The 21475-nt window shown below is 43.9% G+C and overlaps 1 protein-coding gene across 2 annotated transcripts in view; it reads right to left on the bottom strand.

Annotated features, from left to right (window-relative positions):
• The window catches only part of GLDC (glycine decarboxylase), a 188413-nt gene that overhangs the window by 53944 nt on the left and 112994 nt on the right, over positions 1-21475 (bottom strand). For both annotated transcript variants that reach the window (XM_085883719.1, XM_085883720.1), the window contains 6 exons: positions 13566-13646; positions 12964-13064; positions 6898-6982; positions 5769-5810; positions 2471-2613; positions 2049-2124 (listed from right to left, as the gene is read on the bottom strand). In XM_085883719.1, the coding sequence (XP_085739845.1) occupies positions 2049-2124; positions 2471-2613; positions 5769-5810; positions 6898-6982; positions 12964-13064; positions 13566-13646 (528 nt within the window). The remainder of the gene's footprint in view (positions 1-2048; positions 2125-2470; positions 2614-5768; positions 5811-6897; positions 6983-12963; positions 13065-13565; positions 13647-21475) is intronic.

Raw genomic sequence — 21475 nt, 5'->3', positions numbered from 1 at the left:
ATTATACCGACGTCTTTCAGCCTATGAGTAACTTAAAAGTAACGTCTATCGACGTGTGGCAACGATCGCGTAACGTGCCAACAACACGTTAATCATAGGTTAGAAATAAGTTTCGGGTACGCTAAACATTACCTCGGCGTGTCTCAACTTATGATTAACTTACAAGTAGCATGTGTTGACGTCTGTCAACGATCGCAGACCGTGCCTACAACTTGTGGCCAGCGTAGCGGAACGTGTGAGTCATACGCCGGCATTCGTCGTGAAATTTCAAGCATGAAAAAATTTGAGGACAACCGAAAAGTACAACGTTTAAAGCCAACGTACAACGACATATGGCAGTGTTTTTCAGCGTGCTCTCAATGTTATCAAAACTTACCCATAACGTATTCAACGTGTGCCAGCGTTTTAGAAAAAAATTTAAAAAATCGGCATACGTTGGCTAAAACGTCAAGGTGTGACTGGGCCTTAAGATCAAGACGTAATATTATACAAATAAATAAATAAATAAATAAATAAATAATCTACGTTTCCCTATGAGCAACTTAAATGCAGGAAGAGGCCAATAGGCCCATCAAGTGTGCACATTGGTTGCCAGCCAATACTTGTTTGTACATGCTCAATCTTTGTTAAATAGTGAGTGTCAAGAAAGGAAGCAGCATGTATTTTGGTATTTTTAAGTCTTTGGTATGACTCGGCCGGGTAGGGTTTGAACCACCGAAGTCTCAGACGCACGGATCCGAGTCTGGTTAATTCGTTCACATTGGAAAAAAAATTACAATGACGCTTTTTCGGATTCTTTAAAGACTTACTGCCTAAGCAAGAGGCCAGTGGTTATACAGAAACAGACAAACAGCAGTCAAAGAGGTAAGACAATACAAAGAGATGTACAAAGGCAATCAACTGATGTAAGGAGGACGGAAACAACCGAGAAACTGCTTTCTATCAGCAATGACACTCACTGTGAGTGATACGTGGGAAGGATTGGTGCCACACGACAGACTATTTGGCCAATGACAAATGAGTTCCTAAAGTGAGATTAACTGTCATTACGATATGGCCACATCTGCTTTCCTCATCCAGGATCATTGTAAAAGTTTATGCAGTGATTGGATTTCCGAAATATAATAATCAGTCTTGGACATGCCAAAACAAAACGCGACAGGTAGAATCAATTTCCAATTTCTTTAATTTTTTTATTTTCAATAATTTTAATCCTCCACAATTCTATGATTACATATCCCTGATGCCAGGTATTCATTCATTTACGCCATGTAACAGCCGAGTGCGCAATACTAATGTCTAACATTTTATCTTTGGGCTGGAAGGATGGCCTCGAGGTACTCATTGTCTCTCTGAGCTGAGCTGTCTAGCCTGGGTTCAAATATCAGGCCAATTACAAACTGTCGTCCTGGTGTCTCGCAGGCAGGGCGATTCATCAACGTGGGTGCAAGTCCCTCGGATGGACGATAAACCGGGCGTCCTGCCTGCCAGGCGCCAGCATTAGTCGGTGGATGTTAAAAATCCAAGTGTTCCCTTCGGGAAGAGTATGTGAGCTTGCAAATTCCTCCCATTACTTACAGGTGGCATTGCACCAGGGGCACAGTCCCACATTCACAGCAATGATGCAACCAACAGCCATAGGATGTGTAGGAAATTAATGAATCTTTTATGATTGGCTTGAAACACAACACTCTCCATCGTAGGGTGTTGAGCTTCAAAAAAATATCCAAAATAGTAAGAAAGCAAAGAAGAAAATGAGTACCGGAGGAATAGAAAGACAAGAAAGACAACAAACACTCACAAAACCAAACTTAGCAGAATTTTTCAGGAAATCCGTGATATAAAAGTAGAACTTGGAATAAAAGTACAATAGCAATTATTGAGCTACGAGGTTAAAATAATGTCAGGTTAGTTAATTAAAAAAGATGTTTCAACTTAGCTGTTCACGTCACATGAGAGGCTTTGTAATCTCGTCTCATTTGAGATAAAGGAACATCGGACAAAAGTTCAAGAAGCACAGGCAGGGGTCGCTCTGACTTCACACTTACGTTTCTGTGACCTTGTCCCTTGGCTGTCAGATAGGCTTTCATAACTGACAATCCAGTGTATTCTCCCTGAGCACCACTGGGAAACATGGGAGCAAATCGACATATTTCCAAGTTAATTTCTCTGTTCGATTTCACCGTAACAGTGCCAAAAAAAACAACAAAATCTACGAAAGAGCGAGATCAAAATTGTTTACTTTATAAAAGCCAGGTTAGGTTGTCTCAACCTGAATGGTAAGAGAAACACCATAATTATTGAATTCCACTGATTGGTGAACTATTGTTCTCAGGACTCCGACTTCATACAAAGAAATTAAAAAGCAGAGCAACTTTGTCTCATCATCACAAGATAAAAACCGACTCGTTTGGCCATGATGGGCCAAAATGGGTTCAAACAATGTGGCCAAAGGGAGACAAAGGTATACCTGTTTGGTTGAAAAGAGATGCCATCATAGCCTGTAATCTCACAGAGATCTCGCTCAAGCTGGCAAAACAGCTCCTGATAGCCGACAGCTTGATCCAGAGGGATGAATGGATGCAGTTCAGCAAATTGTGGCCACGTGAAAGGCTGGGGTACAAATCGAGTAGTAGTATTGATAGTATATACATATACCTAATGTGACAATTACAAGCATCTTTGGATCAAAGCTGTGAAACAATGGAAGGGAAACATGACAAAAGCAGTGCCTTAATTTTTGTCCTTAAACACTAAATCCTACTATTAATTTGCAATCGGTGATTGGCTTTGAAACCAATACAAATATTTGTTGCGGACCCAAGGCATCAAGAAGCTGCATATATCGAAGAAACAGTTTCAAATGGAGCATCTCGCCGCCATGAGAGCAGTTAAATTGTATCAAATGTGGCAATAAATGCGAATTGTTGCTCCCAACTGACCAGCTCGATGACAAGATGCCATTTGCATTGTTTTCCTCCTCCATGGCTACCCTGTTTAGGATCCCATGTAGGCACGGCACAACTTGCTGGTCTGTATTAATGATGCAAAAGGTGCGATTGCAGAATGCCTTGTTTACAAGTTCAGAAATAGCCATTCATTGTCTCGTCATGTGATTTTGTGTGACCTGCTCAAGTTGAAAAAGTGCTTCTAACCGTTTATTTCCAGCTTTGAGACCGGCACAGTGGGAACTAGAATGGCACTCTATAGAGCGCGTAGGCCTACCTCCGCTAGGCTGAAGAGTTTACGCTTTGTATCCCACTGATAGGCCGGATCTGCATCCGGACTTGAACCAAAATCTAATCAGCTTGTTCTTGTTACCGACCCAACTTATCCACCAAGTCTCGTCTGAATCCGTCCATAACCTTTTGAGATACCGTGTCCCTATCAATGGTGAAGAATCACTTTTCAAATTCTGGTATGCAGATCCGGATCTGGAACATCACCAAAATCGAGTCAATTAATCGTTGTTATACACTCAACTTGTAAACCAGGTTTCGTCTGAATCCATCTATAAGTTTTTGAGATATCCTGCTCACAGACAGACAAACAAACAAAGACAGACAGCGGTGAAAACATAACCTCTGTCTACCTTCGGTGGCGGAGGCAATTAATGAGGGGCAAATGGTTTAGATCAGTTGGACAATGTAGGCACGAGCAATAATTTATCAATTAAGATGTCTTAAACAGCAATTTGTAAAACATGTATTAGAAAGGCAGAATTTGCTTTATCTTCTTCCTTTATCCGGTCTCCTCCAACCAAGGTTGGTCCTGTTTGGTGTTCCCATCTGAGTGCATAATTCTTGATCATGCTGGGATCTCAGCTTAAAATTTCATTTCCCATTTTAATTTGTCTATTGTCTACCAATATCCTTGTAGTTCATGTAAAAGAAAACAGCGATGTCGACGAATGCCTTGTGTCCTGTACTCGATTAATGTACAAACTACACCATGAGCATTGATTTATTGTTTAACAAAATAAAAGCACTGCCCTTCTCTACAATTTCCCACCTTCATCTGATGCTTGTGCTTAAAAAAAAAATCAACTAATTTCCCCTCCTCCTAAAAAATACAAAACAAACAATATGTGCAACGAATTAATCCCCCGCCATGGCGGGAGTACCCTTCTCAGTTTAGCGGAGCTAGGTCAGGAATACGTGCTAGTCTCCTGGCCTTCAGTGGCCACTTAAGGCCAATATTGGGGATTGAACCAGAGGTAGAACTGGAGTTGGAACCTCTACATAGGCCCAAGAACTGTTAAAGGTCAATTTTGGAGTTTCAGTGGCATCCATCCACATTTGCTCCATTGGAGTAAAGATGATTATATAGTACTTCGGTGAATTTTCCAAATAAAGATCATAGTGCACACAGGTACCCAATATACAAGGCAAGAGACAGACAAATGTGGAAAATATTTGTGCATGGTTATGCGAATACAGTGGTGGGACTAAAATCAGCATCGGAGATATCTGGTACAAAAAGTCAATTGCACAGGGTCCGCCAAAAGTCATGACTGTACTTTCATTGTAAGTTGTGCTGAAGGCAACAATGCACGAACTGTTTGTTTTTCTATTGCAAGTTAATCTTAAGGGTTGAATTTATCACGGATAAGTGGACACTTCAACAGAAGGCTCTGATTGTCGAGCTGTACTTCCGAAATGGTTGCAGTGTTGTGTTTGCACAGCGTGAGATTCAATGAGCACCAACAGACAAGCCATAAGGAGATGGGCGACAGCATTCCAACAGACTGGTTCAGTGGTAAAAAAAAAAAAGGTCAGGTCGTCCGAGGTCAGTGAGAACTGCAGGAAGCATTGCGGCTGTCCAGGAAGACGTCGTGCGCTCCCTGAAGAAATTATGTAAATGGCGATCCCATGAAGTGCAGATTATGAAAAATAATGTGATGATGAAAATCGGACAAAACCCAGGACCTTCCAGGAACTAAAGGGCAATATTCGTAGAGAAATCCTGAACATTCAGTTGGAAACACTGGCATCAGTGATGGGCAGTGTTGTGCAGTGGACACACTTTTGTGTGGATTCCCGTGGTGCGGTCACTTACTGGACGTGATTTTCATAAAATAAATTGCGAACAATCTCCAAAGTATGTTCTTTCATGTCCATCTTATATATTCAGTACGACTCACTTCATATTTCCTACATTGCTGTTTGAAATAGTCACGACTTTTGGCGGCCCCTGTGTATCGCGTCAAGAGTCAATTGATTTTAGTGACGGAAAAGTCTGATTGCGTTGAGCTGCAGGACTTCCAACAAGTTGAACGCTTGAAAGCCACAGCATATCGGTTTGCGTGTTCTTCCTGTGATCCCTTTGTACATTGAAATGGTGTATCGGTATGAAATGATAAATTCCACTGATGTACATCATTTGTTTTTCGATACAGTATTGCAGCTTCCCTGGCTAACATGAGGTCGGTGTGATACTTTTTGACATTAACAATCCACAAGGCATACTCATGGTCTTCATGTTGGCTATAAACCGTTTATACTGGCCTGTCTAGTTACGCCAAACTTCATGACAATTGCGATTCAAGCATATTGGTGAAGGCAATCTACTGTCGTCCATTGGAATAGCATGATCTGCACATCTCTAGCTAATTTAATGACCATTGCTTCAATTCCAGTGGTGTTGGCTTATATTATAGCACTTTTATATTGGGACTTCGTGAAGGCATTTGACACACAGGTTGATTATTAGACCGTGCATGTGATTGAAGTGCTGTATCAATGTGGTTTAACTGATGAGATACACACCGCAAGCTCTGAGGAGCTGTTAAGCTTCATAGTACATGAACCCTGGTGAGGGATATGGAATGGAAGAGGTGATGGGGGGGGGAGGAGGAGGGGTGAGGGTGGGGGAGAATAAAAACAGAATTAAACATGAAAACTCATTGCCTGCTAAACACACCTGACTGAGACATGAACAAAATGGAGGCAAACATCACAAACTCCAACAGCAACAATTAAAATGGCAGTACGCGTACGACAAACACCCACAGAAACAAATGAGATGTGCTTGTGCGCACACACACACACACACACACACACACGTGCCTTTCGTCCATCATGACGGAATGGCGTTTCGGCAGGGAGGGTGCGGTGCATAGCATGCAATGCTCTTTTACCATGGGTGGAATGGAAATTTTTGGTTTCAAAAACGGCATCACCAGAGGCAAATGAATCACCAACCACACAGCCTCATCCACTTTCATTATTTACCAGTGAGATTGGAGGTCCCGTGGGTGGAGGCATGTGCAGGGGAGGGGGCATGTGTTGGAGTGAGGGGATGGGGGATACGGGTAGTGAAAGAGATGTCAGAGGGAAACAAAGAGAATGAGGGAAAGGAAACAAAGTGACAAAACACACACACACACACACACACACACACACACACACACACACACACACACACACACACACACACACACACACACACACACACACACACACACACACACACACACACACACACACACACTACTGTATATCAATCTGTACACCAGGTATGCTGTTCATTTCAGACATTATGCTGTTGAGATATCAAATTTTTATATTATCCTTAATCAAAAAACCTTTTGCTTGTATTAGCAGGATTAAAAGTACATTTTCAACATTAAGTTATTGACTGTCACAAACCCATTTAAAAAAACATCTGTGCTCGACAACAAGTAGGCCATAAAGTTCAACTTGATCATCTGGTCTTCTGTGGGAATGAAGGCTGGCTCGTTAATGAAAGGGTGTGTGTGCGTGCGTGCGTGCGTGCTGAAGTACAATAGGGCATGTGAGTAAATCAGTTACATTCCAAACAGAATGGACAAATGTGATTAATTTATTTTTCCCTTACACACAAGGCTAAACAAAGAGATGCCAAAAAGGGACCCACCAGTGGAATCATGCTGTGAACAAGGGAGATATCCTTGTTTTCCAGCTGCTTCAGATACCGCACAAGATGTGTTTCCGAGTGATGGCTGAGAGGCAAATTAAAGGGGGGAAAGTAAAAAAAAAAGGAAATTAAAGAAAACAGCAAGGTAAATGACACATGGAGAATTGATAGAAAACAAAAAAAAACATAAACATACACCGGCTGTGTTGGAAGAGTGTGAAGAGGGAGCAAGCTGGAGACAAATTGATGGGTTGGCATGGAAGTAACGAGGGATGGGAGGGAAGCCATGTGAAGTAATATCAAGGTAACGAAACACGGAGAAGGAAGAAAAAGAAGATAAAGTTGATAATGACAATCTGGTGGAATCGGAAAGTGAGGGAGAGCTTAAAACAAGTTAGATAACACTGGGCTGCATTTGAAATATTTTTTTCAGAGGTCGAGGTTTTCTCAACGGTCCTTATATGATTTTTGCATTGCTGAATTCAGAAATGTATCTCATTTCGCTCAATCAGGTCAAGTTTTATATATCGCTATCTCAATTTTAAGGAAAAAGAGAATCAAAATCTTTGTTTTTTTAATTAGCATTTTTTTTTATTCAAAATCAGACTTACATTGACAGAAAATGTACAAACTATACATATCATGACACACAAGTACACTTAATGTGGAAGAAAGTGCCTTCTCAATTACTTTCATTTCAATTTCAGAAAAATATGGATAAATCGTTGTTTCTGGCAACACCCAACTTCAGTCGCTCCAGCAGTCGCTGTTTTCCTTCGTCTTTTTAATGTTGAATTTCACATTAACGGTACTTGTGCATCATTATTTGTATAGTTTGTACATTTTCTGTCAATGTAAGTCTGATTTTGAATTTTAAAAATGCTAATTAAAAAAACAAAAATTGATTCTTTTTTTTCCTTAAAATTGAGTTATAAAAAAAAACCTTGACCTGATTGAGCGAAATGAGATACATTTCTAAATTCAGCATGCAAAAAGCATACAAGAACCGTTGAGAAAACCTAGACATCTGAAATGACGCAGACCAGTGTTATTGATACGGCAGAAATGTTTTCCACCCAGAAATAAAAATATGAAAGTTTCATTACAAGGGTTATTGAAATTAAAATACCATTTAACAAAGAATATGTATTATCTGTAAAAACAACCTTGCCTTTTCCTCACTTAGGACTGAGATACCATTGTCCTTTATGCTATCAGTCATCTGTATAGATGTACATACTGTATTTCTTTACCAAATAGCTCAGTGTTTTGCTTTATACAGAGTGGGGTGGAGAAACGGGAGAGTTGAAAAACCGATCTCCGCTATGCCAACATGATTGCAACTTTTTTGACTGAACAACTACCTACTCGGTTTCCTCAAATTAATGAGGCCAGTTAGTTTCAACAAGATGGCATGACGTCTCATACTGCCATAGTGTCAATGACCGCCGAACGACTACTTTTTCATAACCACATCATCTGCATAAATAGTGACATGACTTGGTCTCCAAGGTCCCCAGACCCGTCAGCATACGAGGTTTTTTTTTTAATGGAGGCACTTAAAAAGCAAAGTGTACGCTCATGGCCCACACCATATTGAATAGCTGAACGAATCGACAAAACAATTGCCGGAATTTCTTTGGAGAATGGAGATGCTACGCACATCAAGGGAAACATGAGTGGAAGACTAGAGGAATGCCTGTGCAGAGACAGAGGTCACCTTGAGGATGTGATGTTGAATAAATAAATGTCATACTTCGTACTTTAAGATGGCATATTTGTAATGTACTAAGAAAGCAGGGATCCTTGATTACACAAATGAGATACTATATTTGTATATTCGCATTTTATCCATTTATATTTACCAACGGTACTCTCTCCCTTCTGGATCCGATTTTGACAAATTTCCCTGACAATATCTGCTGTTCTTCCTCCGCTCAAATCGGTTCTTCTGACCACGTGCTTGTCAAAGTGGACATCTATCTGGCTGTTATCAGAGAACCACCTCAGCACCGTCGAGTCTGGCATTTCACTCAAGCCGACTGGCAGGGACTCCGAGCAGCCATCAAACTTCGAGAGTGGTCTCTCATCGCTACTTTCTCCAACATCAACTCATCCTGGGAATTCTTTCAAAGAAACTTGCTCTCCCCCATGCACAGATTTATCCCCTCTCGTCTTCACTTGTCCTACCCTTCCTCCCACCCTTGGTTCACTGAAGCTTGTGGAGAGGCAGTTGTCCTGAAATAATTTGCCTTTGCCTCATGTAAAACAAACCCAACTGAGGATAATCTCAGTTCCTTCCATAAAGCTCGGAACAAGTGTGTATCTACCCTCAGGAGAGCCAGAAAACAACATCTTTCTAATCTCAAGTCTGAACTCTCAAACCTCTCTCCCTCCTCCAAATTCTGGTGGCATCTAATCAAATATGTTTCTGATCCCACTCCATCCCCTCCCTTACCTCAAATGTCCGTATTGCTGACACCGCTCGTGAAAAGGCTGAATGCCGAAACTCGGTGTTTGCATCGAAATATTGTGTCCGAAACCCTTCGCTTTCTGTACCCACCTAACCCAGTCGCACCCAACTGTCCCTGGACTCTGTGTCCTTTTCTTCTGACAAAGTGCAGAGCTTGCTGTCAAACCTCGACCGGATTCTGCATCCGGTCTAGATGGCATCAGCCCACATGCCCTAAAATATGCTCTTCTGCTCTTGCTCACCCTCTCTCTGTTCTAGTCACCCTCTCATTTACTCAAGGTCATCTGCCATCTGCTTGGAAATCAGCAAACATTACTGTCCTGCATAAAAAAGGTCCAAAAACAGATCCCTGCAACTACAAACCAATCAACCTTTTCCCAATCATCAGTAAGGTTATGAAATCCATCATGGCTTCAGACATTAAATCCTTCCTCTTCTCCAATGGCTTGATTTCCGATCATCAATTTGGTTTCAGACTAGGTCACTCTACCCTGGATATGCTGCTTCTGCTCTCCCAACAATGGATTGAGGTCCTCAATGCCAGGCATGAAATCAGCCATATCCCCAGACATATCACGTGCTTTTGACACGGTTTAGCACCCAGCCCTGCTCACCCTGAGCTACTGACCACATACAAGGCTTTCGTCTGCAGCCTGATGGAGTACTGCTCTCCCCTCTCACCTTTCTCGGCTTCACGCTGTAGAAACCAAGGCATTTAGGATCATTGGTATCTCCTGCGGTGAGGCTGAGTCTTTGGACCTCTCACTCTCTCACTGCAGGCAGGTCAGTGGTCTTTCTGTCTTCTACAGTTTCCTCTCTGGTCTCGTCCCCCCCCCTGTTCTGTCTGTGATATGTCTGTCCCCCCCCCCCAAATCTCCGCAGGGCGCTCCAGGTCCGCCAGCAACCCTCTTCTGGTAAAACTACCAAATTCACGAATCACTGCTGACTTTCACTTTTTCATTCCTCTTTTTTCCTGCCTTTGGAATAAACTCCCTCACTCTATTCATTCCCATTCTTCCTTCCAGGCGTTCAGAACAGCTGTTCACCACCACCTCTTTTATTCCCACATCCAAAACCACAATCTTTTCTTCCCCCGTTAATCCACCCCAACCCACCTCCTTCAAATTCCCTGCCTCCTTTCCTGAAAGTTCCCTGTAGTGAAAGATCCTGAAAGTCCTTGTGGTGTCCATCTCGTATACTTGGTTCTCCGCCCCATCCCTCTCCCTTCCTCAGATCTCCTAACGTCTCTGTTCCCCAGTTTTGTGTTTCCCTCTCCCGCCCCTCTGGTCTCCTGCCCCCCTTGTTGTACGTTCACGCTCATACGAGCCTTGACAATGTATTAAAAAAAAAAAAATCCAATTGGTGTTAGATTCAGCACAACGCCTCTGCTCTAAATTTGATACCACTTGTCACTTATGAACACCTTACGCACCTTAACCTCTTTTTCATCATTTAACAAAAATAAGGATTTTATAATAAACTCAATCAAACCAAATATACGGATCAAAATTAGACAATCCTGTACACGAAGACAGCGACTTAGCGTGAAAATATGATTTGTTAAGGCCTAAGTCACATTTGCCATGGCAGCTGTGGGGTCTACAAAATCTACGGCCACTTGCAATTATAGGGCGGCCGCAGTATTTCCATGGTCACACAATGTAGCAGTCACATATGTTTTTATTTTTCGGGGAGCCGCACGGCGTATTTATAAATTGTGGAGACCGAAAACGTGGGGGTGCCGTACGGTCTTTGATTTGATGTCGCATGGTAAACTTAGGGCGTTCCTGCGGTGGCCATGGAATATTCAAGGCAGACGCAAGGTGCCTGCAAGGCGACCTCAGGGGGGCCGCAGGGGGCCTTAAGGCGAACGTGCGGCCAGACGGACGGTAACAAGTGGGTTTTTATTTTTAATTTTTTTATTTTTACCAGTTCTTTTGTTTCGGCTTGTCGAATTGCTATGGCGAATGTAGAAATGAAAAAAGTTATAACTCCATGCTATAATTCCACGGCAACCCCTACGGCCTGAGGCCACCGCAGAAACTCTGCGGCTGCCGCACGTTTCTGTCAATTCAGAGGGCGAACGGTCGCTGTATCCTCGCCGTAGAGCAAATGTGACTTAGGCCTAATAGCTGCTACACATCTGGCCTTTTGGATATCCTGTGGTCCTTGGGACTCCTTGCAGTTCAAGTCAAACTCGATTAGTAGATACAACTGACTGTCACATGAATAGACAACATTACCAGCTGTATTCATGGTGTACTTCAAAAGATTATATTGTGTTTTTGATGTCTAACAATTCAGATGATATATAATTTTTAAGCACACACAGCAAAGTACACCAATCCACTCCTGAAAGTAAAGAGCGAATGGATTAAATGTGGGGAAAACGAGATAGCCTGATGAAGCAAACATCTCTACCACGAGCTTGCACATCAAATGACTCAATAAAAACTCTTGAAAATTGGTCAAGCGATCATAAACGTGATATGAAATACAATGTATGAGATATGAGATGTCAAATAAATTCACCAGATTTTACACTATAACCTTAAGGAAACAATCAGTCATGTAGATACATAGCACATGAAAAGAAGACTCAATTCGGAGCACATGGTCAACATATCAGGTAAAAGTTTCTGTATTATGCTGCAGGTGAGCCACACGGAACCTGGAACCTTATAGATATAAAGATGTTTACAAACTTTTACGAACGAGATAAACACATTGGTGGAACATTTGTCAATGCTTTTTACTTTTCAATATATAAGTAATGTAGTAAATAAGAGAATACAAAGAAATGCATTTTTAAATTATATGTAGGTTTTGTTATAGTCCGTCATGTTTTAGATAGGTGGCAGTGGTGGGAGTACCAAATAACAATAATTTTATCTTAATAACCCACAAATCTTATGACTACTTATCTAACAGCACCAATTATTCACATGATCTTGCGGGCTTGGCTGGAGAATCTTTTTTTGACCAGAGTCATTTCTAAACTAGCTGGCCAGGCCTGATGCTGAATTTGGAATTTAGCCAGGGGGTGGTGTGTGTGTGATAACTTACCTACCCTTCATGACAGACACTGTGGGATATTTAACATCCACCGATAACCGGTGCTGGCAGAGGATGCTGAAGAGCAGGGAACCTGTGCAAAGATATCGTTGGAAAAGTGGACAAGTGGGATGGCTGAGAGTTATGCACAATCACCTCTAAGCTGTCTCGGCTGGGTTTGAATCTCAGCCTAGCTATAAACTATAAACTGTCATCGTGGTGTTTCACTGGCAGGGTGCTTCATCAATATATGTGCTCTTCCCTCCGATGAAAGTTAACCCTGGCGTTCCGTCTGTTGGCATTAGTTGGTGAACGTTAAAGATCCTATGGTGTCCTTCACGAAGAGTAGGCGAGCTATCACCAACACCCTGAACAAATTACAAATTCCTGCCATAACCTACAAAGGGCATTGCATCAGCGGCAGAGCTGCAAGTTAGCCAATAATGTACCCTGCGGCCTTGTGCTGCATACGAAAGGAGAAGACTGGAAAAGTCAGCAAGTTTATCATGACATTACCAATGTCAATCTGAAGACCCCACCTGTTGAAGACTTGGTGGGTGAGGAAAGGGCTTGTTCGTTTAAGTGGCGAGTCGAATATCCCTTTAGTGCCGATTCTCTCCAAGACCTCAGCCAATAATTCCTGCACACACCAAATTTTTAAAAAGAAGAGCAAAGTGAGCTGGAATTTTGCTGTTGGCAACAGGAAAGGGGCAAGAAAAGGATGGCAGAAGGAATTTGATAGTACGAGAAAGTTGAGGGACGGTTGGCAAGACAGTGTCGCAGTGGAAAGGGACGAACTCAAATACAGATGTAGAATTTTGGTAATGGAAGAAGTTTGAAGAAACAGCTGCAGGTGGTGTGAGATTGCGAATACTGATACAACATATACAACAGTTGGTCAGGAAGAATATGGTATAACATAAAACCAGAAAATAAATGGTGCTATCAAAAATGTTAACATAATCACAAAATGCTACATTAAACGTAGTTTCATCTAAAAAGTTTCATTTTTGGAAGTCATTTACGATTATTTCAGGTCATACACTGCCTGAGAAGTCCTTTTCATATGGGAAAGAGAAGAGGAATATGGTGTTGAAAGAGAAAGGATCAATATGGAGAGCAACGGGAGTGAGGGACTCACGGCCGACGACTCACAGCCAAAGACCCAGAGCAAGTCATCGAGATCTCGTTCAGTCACGGTCTCGTCCAAGGCAACGCCCAGCTGGGAGAACACTCATAGTAAGTCTCCAGACACAGTAAAATAAAATACTTTTACAAGATCGTTTCAACAACAAACCCAAGTCATTCCCAGTACGAAGAATGCAACAACTACGTATTACCTCTGGGATTGGGGTGGTGAGTTGAAAAAAAATTAAGTTGTGAAAATGAACTGAGGAGGATAATGTGAGAGAAAGACGGAGGAGGGTGGAGAGTAGAAAGAGGGGCAAAACAATAAAAGAAAGTCAAGAGGGAATGGACTAATAGGAGGTATCGAGGAGAATTTGATTCTTTCAATTATTAGCCTCTGTTGGACTGAGTCCGAAACGGGGGATTATGATTTGGTCTCTGTTTTCGTATGCATGCGTGCGTGCGTCCGCACCCGTATCTCGGACATGTATGGTCCAATTTTATTCATGCTTGGCACAAGCACAGTATATGATAGCATTGCATGTATATGTGTATATATATATATATATATATATATATATATATATATATATATATATATATATATATATATATATATATATTGCTGTGGGCTGGGGGTCGGTGGCGAGAATGACCACTAGGTGGGGGAGGTTACGCCATCTCCCACCAGACTCCCCGGAATTGTAGGACGTCGCTCCGGATAATTCTGTGAGCTGGCGGGTCGCTGAACCGACCGTGGACGCCAATATCTCAACCGCGTAGCGTAGGGTCTGCTTGTCTAAAACCAAATTTCCTAAGTAGCGACGCGATTCAAACTACCGGGGAAGCCACGCCCTCGGAACGCCTGGTCGAACCGGATTTACTGTACCGGCAGCGGTACATTCACACTACCGACTACCACTTTGCCACCTACCTTTCCAGCTCATTGCAGTCGAGCGGGGTCTGCCCAGGACGTCCCGGGTATGATAGACCGATTACTGGGGATGAAACCCCGCTTATACTCAGACCCGGACCATGCTGAACCAATGTAAGAAGGGACAGAAACGGACTGGGCACATTTCCAATAAATTTATTAACAGTAAAATAAAGACAAAGGCAAGACTTGGCGCGAATATGAAAGCAGGGAAATATTTAAAATAAGCAAAAAACACTTACTCAGTTCTACTTGAAGATGGGACCACACGCAGACACACACACAAAAAGAAAAGAAACCCCAGAGTTTTTATTTGACCCTCGCAGCCGTGAAGAGAGACAAGCTGGGGGTCAGAGTTCGGTGGGTACCTGGTCGTCAGAGGGAAAGCATGCTCTGTAGTGCGGCACCTGTCAAAGGTCGTCGGTTTGGTCCCAGTCGCATGTGTGGGACTTGTGGCTCGTGGCAGAGCTCACGTGGTGAATAGTCGGGGTCCACAGAACTCCTCTCCCCATAACAGCCACCATGAAGAATGAACCAGACTGCTCACAGCCACCATGAAAATTCCTGGTCCAACCACCGTGAAAACTCCTCTTCACCGAACTCTGCGCTGTCGATGGCCTCATAACTTTTATGGACCTCCCTCAGCGGGGAGGGGCCTTGGTGAAACTGGCATCACTGTTCGCCTTCGATTGGACGGGGCTTCTATGGGTCCGCCCTTTCTGGGCGGGGTTTCGGCCATACCGGGAAGCCCGCCCACTCTACACGCGCGGACCCACCCAAAAAGGTACTTCACAAAGATTTTGCCTCGAAACTGCGAGTCGCCGGTTGGGCGGGTGAAGCGCTTGTTCAGTGGTGTTGTCGGTTTGTTTGTTGGATGGTCCTAGATGGTTTGTTGGATGTAAAGATTTAATAACCTAATTAAAAGAAGTTGCAACACACGTTTTTGATTCTCCCACTAGACAAAAGGAAAGGGATCTGACTACACATGTACTTAACGGGATAACTGACTTTTGGGACCTGTATGTTGAATGCAAATGGTTTCCATATCCATAACAATATATTACATATACATACACATAAACGCTATTGTCTCGACTGACTGACTGTCTGTCTGTCTTTGTCTGTCTCTCTCTCTGTCTCTCTCTGTCTGTCTGTGGCTGTCTGTGGCTTTTCCTTGTGCACAGCCACATATTTGAAGTTACAAAGTCTAAACTCAGGGTGCAAATACAATTTTGTGTGTGTGGGGTGAGGGGGGGGGGTAACATAGACTATTTGGCCACAGCCTCATTTGTAGGTGTGGTGGGTGTGGGGTGGGGATGGGCATGAATTATTTATGTAAATGTGTACCATGTAGCTCCTCTTGGTGGTGGCAGAGGGTATTGCAATTTCTTTTATTTACCTGGGTAACACTAAGGATCAGGATGAACGGGGGGGGGCAAGGGGAGGGGGGTGGATGCAGGATGTGAGGATGGGGAAGGGAATATGAGGGGGATGGGGGGGTTTAAATCACTCTATGCAGGGTAAATTTGTCTTCCTTTCCTTCTCCTTCTCACCAAAAATGGATGGGCCTGTCAAAGTGGGAAAAATAATCACCAGAGGGAGCCAGGGACATCGTGTGAGGAAAACATTTCTAGCAACAAGGGACATGTGGCCAGGGTGAGGGGGGGGAATAGGAGGTGGAAGCTACAAACTCCAAACTCAGGGTATAGATGCAACTTTGTGAGGGAAGTAAGATTGGCTTTATGGCCGTGGCCTGAGAGGCTCTTTTGAGTCCGTAAAATGATGCCAAAGTGACCAATATAGCAATTCTTAGCAAACAGGATGACTAATTGTTCCGTCAGCAAAGCGACAGGTAGACTCTGCTAGTATTAAATATATGTGATGTTGCTTTTACATGTCAGAGCCCAGAGATACCCCTTTCGGGTGTGGTCGGAGCACGGCTGACACGTCCCACGTGGAACTAGGTTATAGCAGCTACTGGAGTGAGGCCACCATATTACATCACACTGTCTAAGCATGGCACTATCAGAGTGAAATCAAACGCACAGCATCACAGTACAGTCCGGGACTTGAGCAAAGTTTCATGTGGGGAAAATGCAAGAGGGCTTCACCACACCATCACAAACCATTTCGAGCATTTAGTTTTAGTGGATGGCGAGTCAGATCCACATGATATCATAATGGTTGTGAAGGGCAAGTCGGAATCTAAAGAGACTAACAAGGCAGCAGCATAGGCCAAACAGCATTCAATGGACATGAAAGCACCTGTGTTGATTCCCGTCGCAGAGTTAGAGCCGCCAAGTCTACTTGCGACTGCCTGTCTCAGGACGTTTGGTGGCGTGTTCTCCTCCGGTCCGGTCTGAGCACATTTGGCCCTTCGGCGGTGATTCCCTTTGGGCTCAACGGTGGGTTCAAGTGTGGTGTCTTCTCTGAGGGTCACTCGGGGCGGTGATCTGGCTCTTGTCCAGACAGGCAGGTAGGGCGGCACCATCATGTAATTTATGGTCCCAGCCCGTTTTTCAAGACCTTCAAGCATCGGATTGAGATTGGGGTGGAAGTGTTCTGTACTGATGGTTCTGCATAGCCTCCTGTGGGCCTTGGTTGCTCCCGAGGTGGGTAGCCATGTGGCAATGGGGTCAGCAATGTAGAGGTCATGTGGTAGGCTAGTCAGCAATATAAAGAGTATTCATAGCCAGTGGTTGAAAAGGTCATGTTTGGGGTAGGGGTTTGGGTTTGTGAATTTGGGGGGAACCCTGAATAGTCATAGTGAGTGTATGCAGACAGGTGGCAGGGTGCTCAATAGAAGGGAAGGGTGGCAGCAGGATTCACGGCAGTTCTTGAGAAAGCAATTGGGCTTTAAGGGAATATGGGAAAGATTGAAGGCATTTTCTACAAATACTTGGAGCTTGAAACTAGGATGGATGGCAAAGGGTACAACATAGTTCAATCAGAAATCTAACTGGAGGATAGGAAATAAAGGCTACAGGGTTTATAGGTGTGATAGGAAAGAGAAACAGGGAGGTGTGGCAACGTGGGTGAAAGACCATATTGCATCGAGAGAAAAGCATTACATTGAGGAGGATTCTGGGTATATATAAATTAGGGATTGCAAGAAGAGTAAGATACTTGTAAGATACATTTACAGGGCTCCTGGGGTGAAGGGGTAATAGGAAAGATAGATACACAACTAATTCAGAAAGGCACGTGATAAGGTAAGACCAGAGGATCAGAGAGTAGCAAATGTAACACCACTATTTAAGAAAGTCATCCATAGAATAATTGGAAAACTATAGACCTCTTACCTTGAATTCCGCAGTGGGAAAGGTGTTGGAGACATCCATTTCTAAATGGATAGGAAACCATTTGAATAATCTCAAACTAATTGATGGGAGTTAACACGGATTTATGAAATGGATGTCATGTTTAACAAATTTATTGGAGTTCCATGATGCAGTTTCTGACTGGGCAGATGAGGGAAGTGCAATGGATGTAGTCTATCTCGACTTTCAGAAGGCATTTCATAAGGTACCACAGAGGTTGTAAGCAAAGGTGAAGGCTTGAAAAGTAACTAATTGGAATGAAAACTGACAGTGACAGGAAGAAATAATTGGCTGTGTGTGGTAGGTTGTTTGACTGGGAGAATCAAGTGGTGGAGTACATCAGGGATCAGTTCTGGGACCATTATTAGTCCCCTTCAGGTTTCACTGTAGGAGACGATAGGTTTGCTCTCTGTCTGTCCATCCCACCTGTTTTTTCAGACTTTTCCCCATACCCTTTAACATATTCAACTGAAACTTGGTACATGGCTTTATTATGATAAGTTACAGACCAAGTTCGCGTTTCAGGGCGTTTCATCAATTTTTCAGAGTTATGCCCTTTTTAAACATAGAAAATATTACATATTATACATGGGTCAGTGTTGAGCTGCCCTGACTTCACCCAACTGCTTTACACCCATTGGCTGGACAGCTGGCCTGACTCCACCCAAATAAAATCATGTGCTGCCATTACATGAAACAGCACAGATTGGCAGGCCTCAGGTCTTAAGCCTGGGTGTCCATGGCCCAGTGCAATTACTGTAATGACACCAGGTATATAACCATGATGTATTGTTGCGAATCTGGAAGCCATGAGCACACAACATACAGGTCCTTTAGCTCAGTTATATCGGTAAGTACATGTTTCCAGTTAGGGTCCCGACTCTAGTCTAATGGGTAATTAAATGTTCCTGCGTTGTGGAGTTATTTTAAGTCAGGTTTTCTTTTCCTTTATTTTTACACCACCGACATCAACGCCGACGACACCGCATCACCCTCACCTTCACTTCACTTCCTTCATCTCACTCTGACCGACGTCAGGGGTGGGCGGAGCCCCTGCAGAAACATGTTGCTCAGCTTACTGTTGGAGGGGCGGTCCTTTGGAAGAAGGCAGAGTTCGGGGAGGAGCCATGCGGCGGCCCTCGACCAATCGGCGTGCAACGAGTGGGGTGACCGTCGCTCGGCCAATCGGACTTCCCCGACTCTGTGAAGGGCGGGCCAAGTGATGTCACCACGCCACCTGGCCAATCGAGGGGTTTGCCGCCCGTTTTGACCAGTGAGAGGGACGGCGAGGATTTTTGCGCACCAAAACTGGCCAGTGACAGGGCGACGAGGGAGTTTGTGCAGAAGGCCGTCCGGTGTGGAAAAGCGGGGAGCGTGGAGACACCCCCCCTTTCTGCGGGGGAACGAAATAAAAGCGTAGACGGCTGAACCAAAACCAGGAGAGATTTCTTCACCGCCCTCGTCGCCGTCAGCCCTGGTCCTCGTCCTCATCCACCGCCTCCTCCTCCGAATGATCACGAGCCTGGGCGACGACCTCGATTCACCTCAGTTGGGTTCAGCTGCTCTGGTCCGTCCTACGGTGACCGGAGCTCCGGGAAGAAGGGGATGCCCAGCCGCATGCTCGCAGCCAGGTAGCAACTGATCTGCAGCCCGACTGTCCTCCGGGCTGGAGATCCAAATAAAGACCATTGGGGTCCACTTCTGTCTGTGGGTGTGTGTGTCTGTGTGTGGGCCCCGTCTTTAAGTAGTAAAACTGTTAAGTGCTTGTGCTGTATATATTTGCATTGCCTTGCTTTCTTCGGTTTAAATCTGCTCTTCTGTGTTCCCTAGTTCCCCATTATTGTATAAATAAACACCGATTGTGAAATGTTTCAGTTCGTTCGTGTCCCTTCTTTCATTGACTGAGTGTGTCGCGTGCTGGGGAAAATTGGCAGGGCCACTGCCGTGGCCGTTGTAACGGGACAATCGGGATCGACGGTTCTCGGCGATTAAACCACTCGGAATCGCACACAGAACGAGCGCGCTAAGCGGCTCATTTCCGTATGAGTTCCGTCGAGGGTGTGAAGACTCGGTAGATCGCCACGTGGTCTCGAGGTATTTTGAAGATTTGGCAAATAACCTTGTACCACGTGGTGGAAATATTGACCCTTCATGGTCCAAAACAAGGACCCATCGACTCCGGACTTATCCGGGGCGACAATCTGAATTCCGCATGATCGGTCGAGCCGACTTGCGGCTCCATCCAGCAGATGGACTGCGGCCGACGTTCCGGCCCCGCAACAGTATTATATATTCACATAAGCCATACACGTTTTTGCTTCATGTATGTACATTGGGTTGTTTATTATTATTTTCGACACCAAACACGCAATTATACACCACCCAAATAAACGAATATCCATTGGGACCAGTGGAGGACGTGTTCATATTGCAAAGCAATTCTTGCTCTTGCTATTCATCATTTACATCAATGATTTGGATAGTAGGGATAAGAGTCGGCTTTCTAAATGTGCAGATGACACAAAGCTTGGAGGTAAGGTAGATAGCAGAGAAGGGGGTGATCAGATTCAGGAAAGTCGAGATACTTTCATAGATTGGGCAACAGATTGGCAAATCCATCCATCCATTGGGACCATACTGTGCAGAGCATTGTTGCTGCCTAAACAGTCTCCTTGGCTATTGGGCACAATCCTGGACGGGTCGCCACTCCGACACAGTATACGAGCAAGCTGGTACTCATTTTGCCAACCTCAGAAGGATGACAGGCAGAGTCAACCCCACCTGGTATTAATTCAACAGCAAAATGGGATTTGAACTCAGGATCCTCGGCTCCCAAGCCCACCACCCTAACCATTAAGCCAACACCAAGCATATCATGTAACACAGGAGAAAGATCTAGGGGTGGTAATATATATGGGGAGTGGATGGTGGGAGGGGAGGGAGGATAAGCAGATGGGACAATGGCAGGCGGCTATACGGTATGTAAAGCTAACAGGTTTTTAGGTTGTATTCGCTGGGAGATTAATTATAAATCAAAAGCGGTAGTGTTAACAATGTATAAGAATTTAATGAGGCCTCATCTGGAATGTTGAATTTCAGTTTTTATCACCACATCTGAGGAAGGACATAGTTGCCATAATGAGGGTACAGAATCGGGCTCATAGATTGATTTATTAGGCCTAACTATATTAAGCAATGAGGAACAGCTGAAGGAGACAGGACTTTAAACATTACAAAGGAGGTGATTACGAGGGGATCTGATACACAGTAGATGTTTAAGATAATGTAGGGTATAGACAAAATAAGTACCGAAGAGTTTTTCATCGGAATAGACAGTGATCGGACCAGGGGGTATAGCCTGAAAGTAAAGATGACAGTGAGGACACTATTAAGGTAGTGGTCTTTCACTGAGAGAGTAGTTCATGTCTGGAATGGTCCCCCTAGAAAGATAGTGGCAGCAGAAAGGGTAGCTCGGTTTAAATTGGAATTACATAGGTACATCGATGCAATAGATAGAGGGGTCCAGGGATTTTGGCAGGACTTGTAGGTAGCTTATGTGTGTGTGGGTGATGTTTTCTATGGTTGGTGTATTGCAGGCATGATGGGTCGAATGGCCTCTTCCTGAGCCAAACTTCCTTGTGTATTTCTAAGGAATCCTAGTGGTGGCTT

This window comes from Eptatretus burgeri, chromosome 6 (genome assembly GCF_056783735.1).
Source record: "Eptatretus burgeri isolate ZD-2024b chromosome 6, Ebu_testis_v1, whole genome shotgun sequence".
In the NCBI taxonomy this organism is placed as follows: domain Eukaryota; kingdom Metazoa; phylum Chordata; class Myxini; order Myxiniformes; family Myxinidae; genus Eptatretus; species Eptatretus burgeri.
Note: the sequence above shows the minus strand (reverse complement) of the source record. Positions and strands in the feature narration are given on the sequence as shown.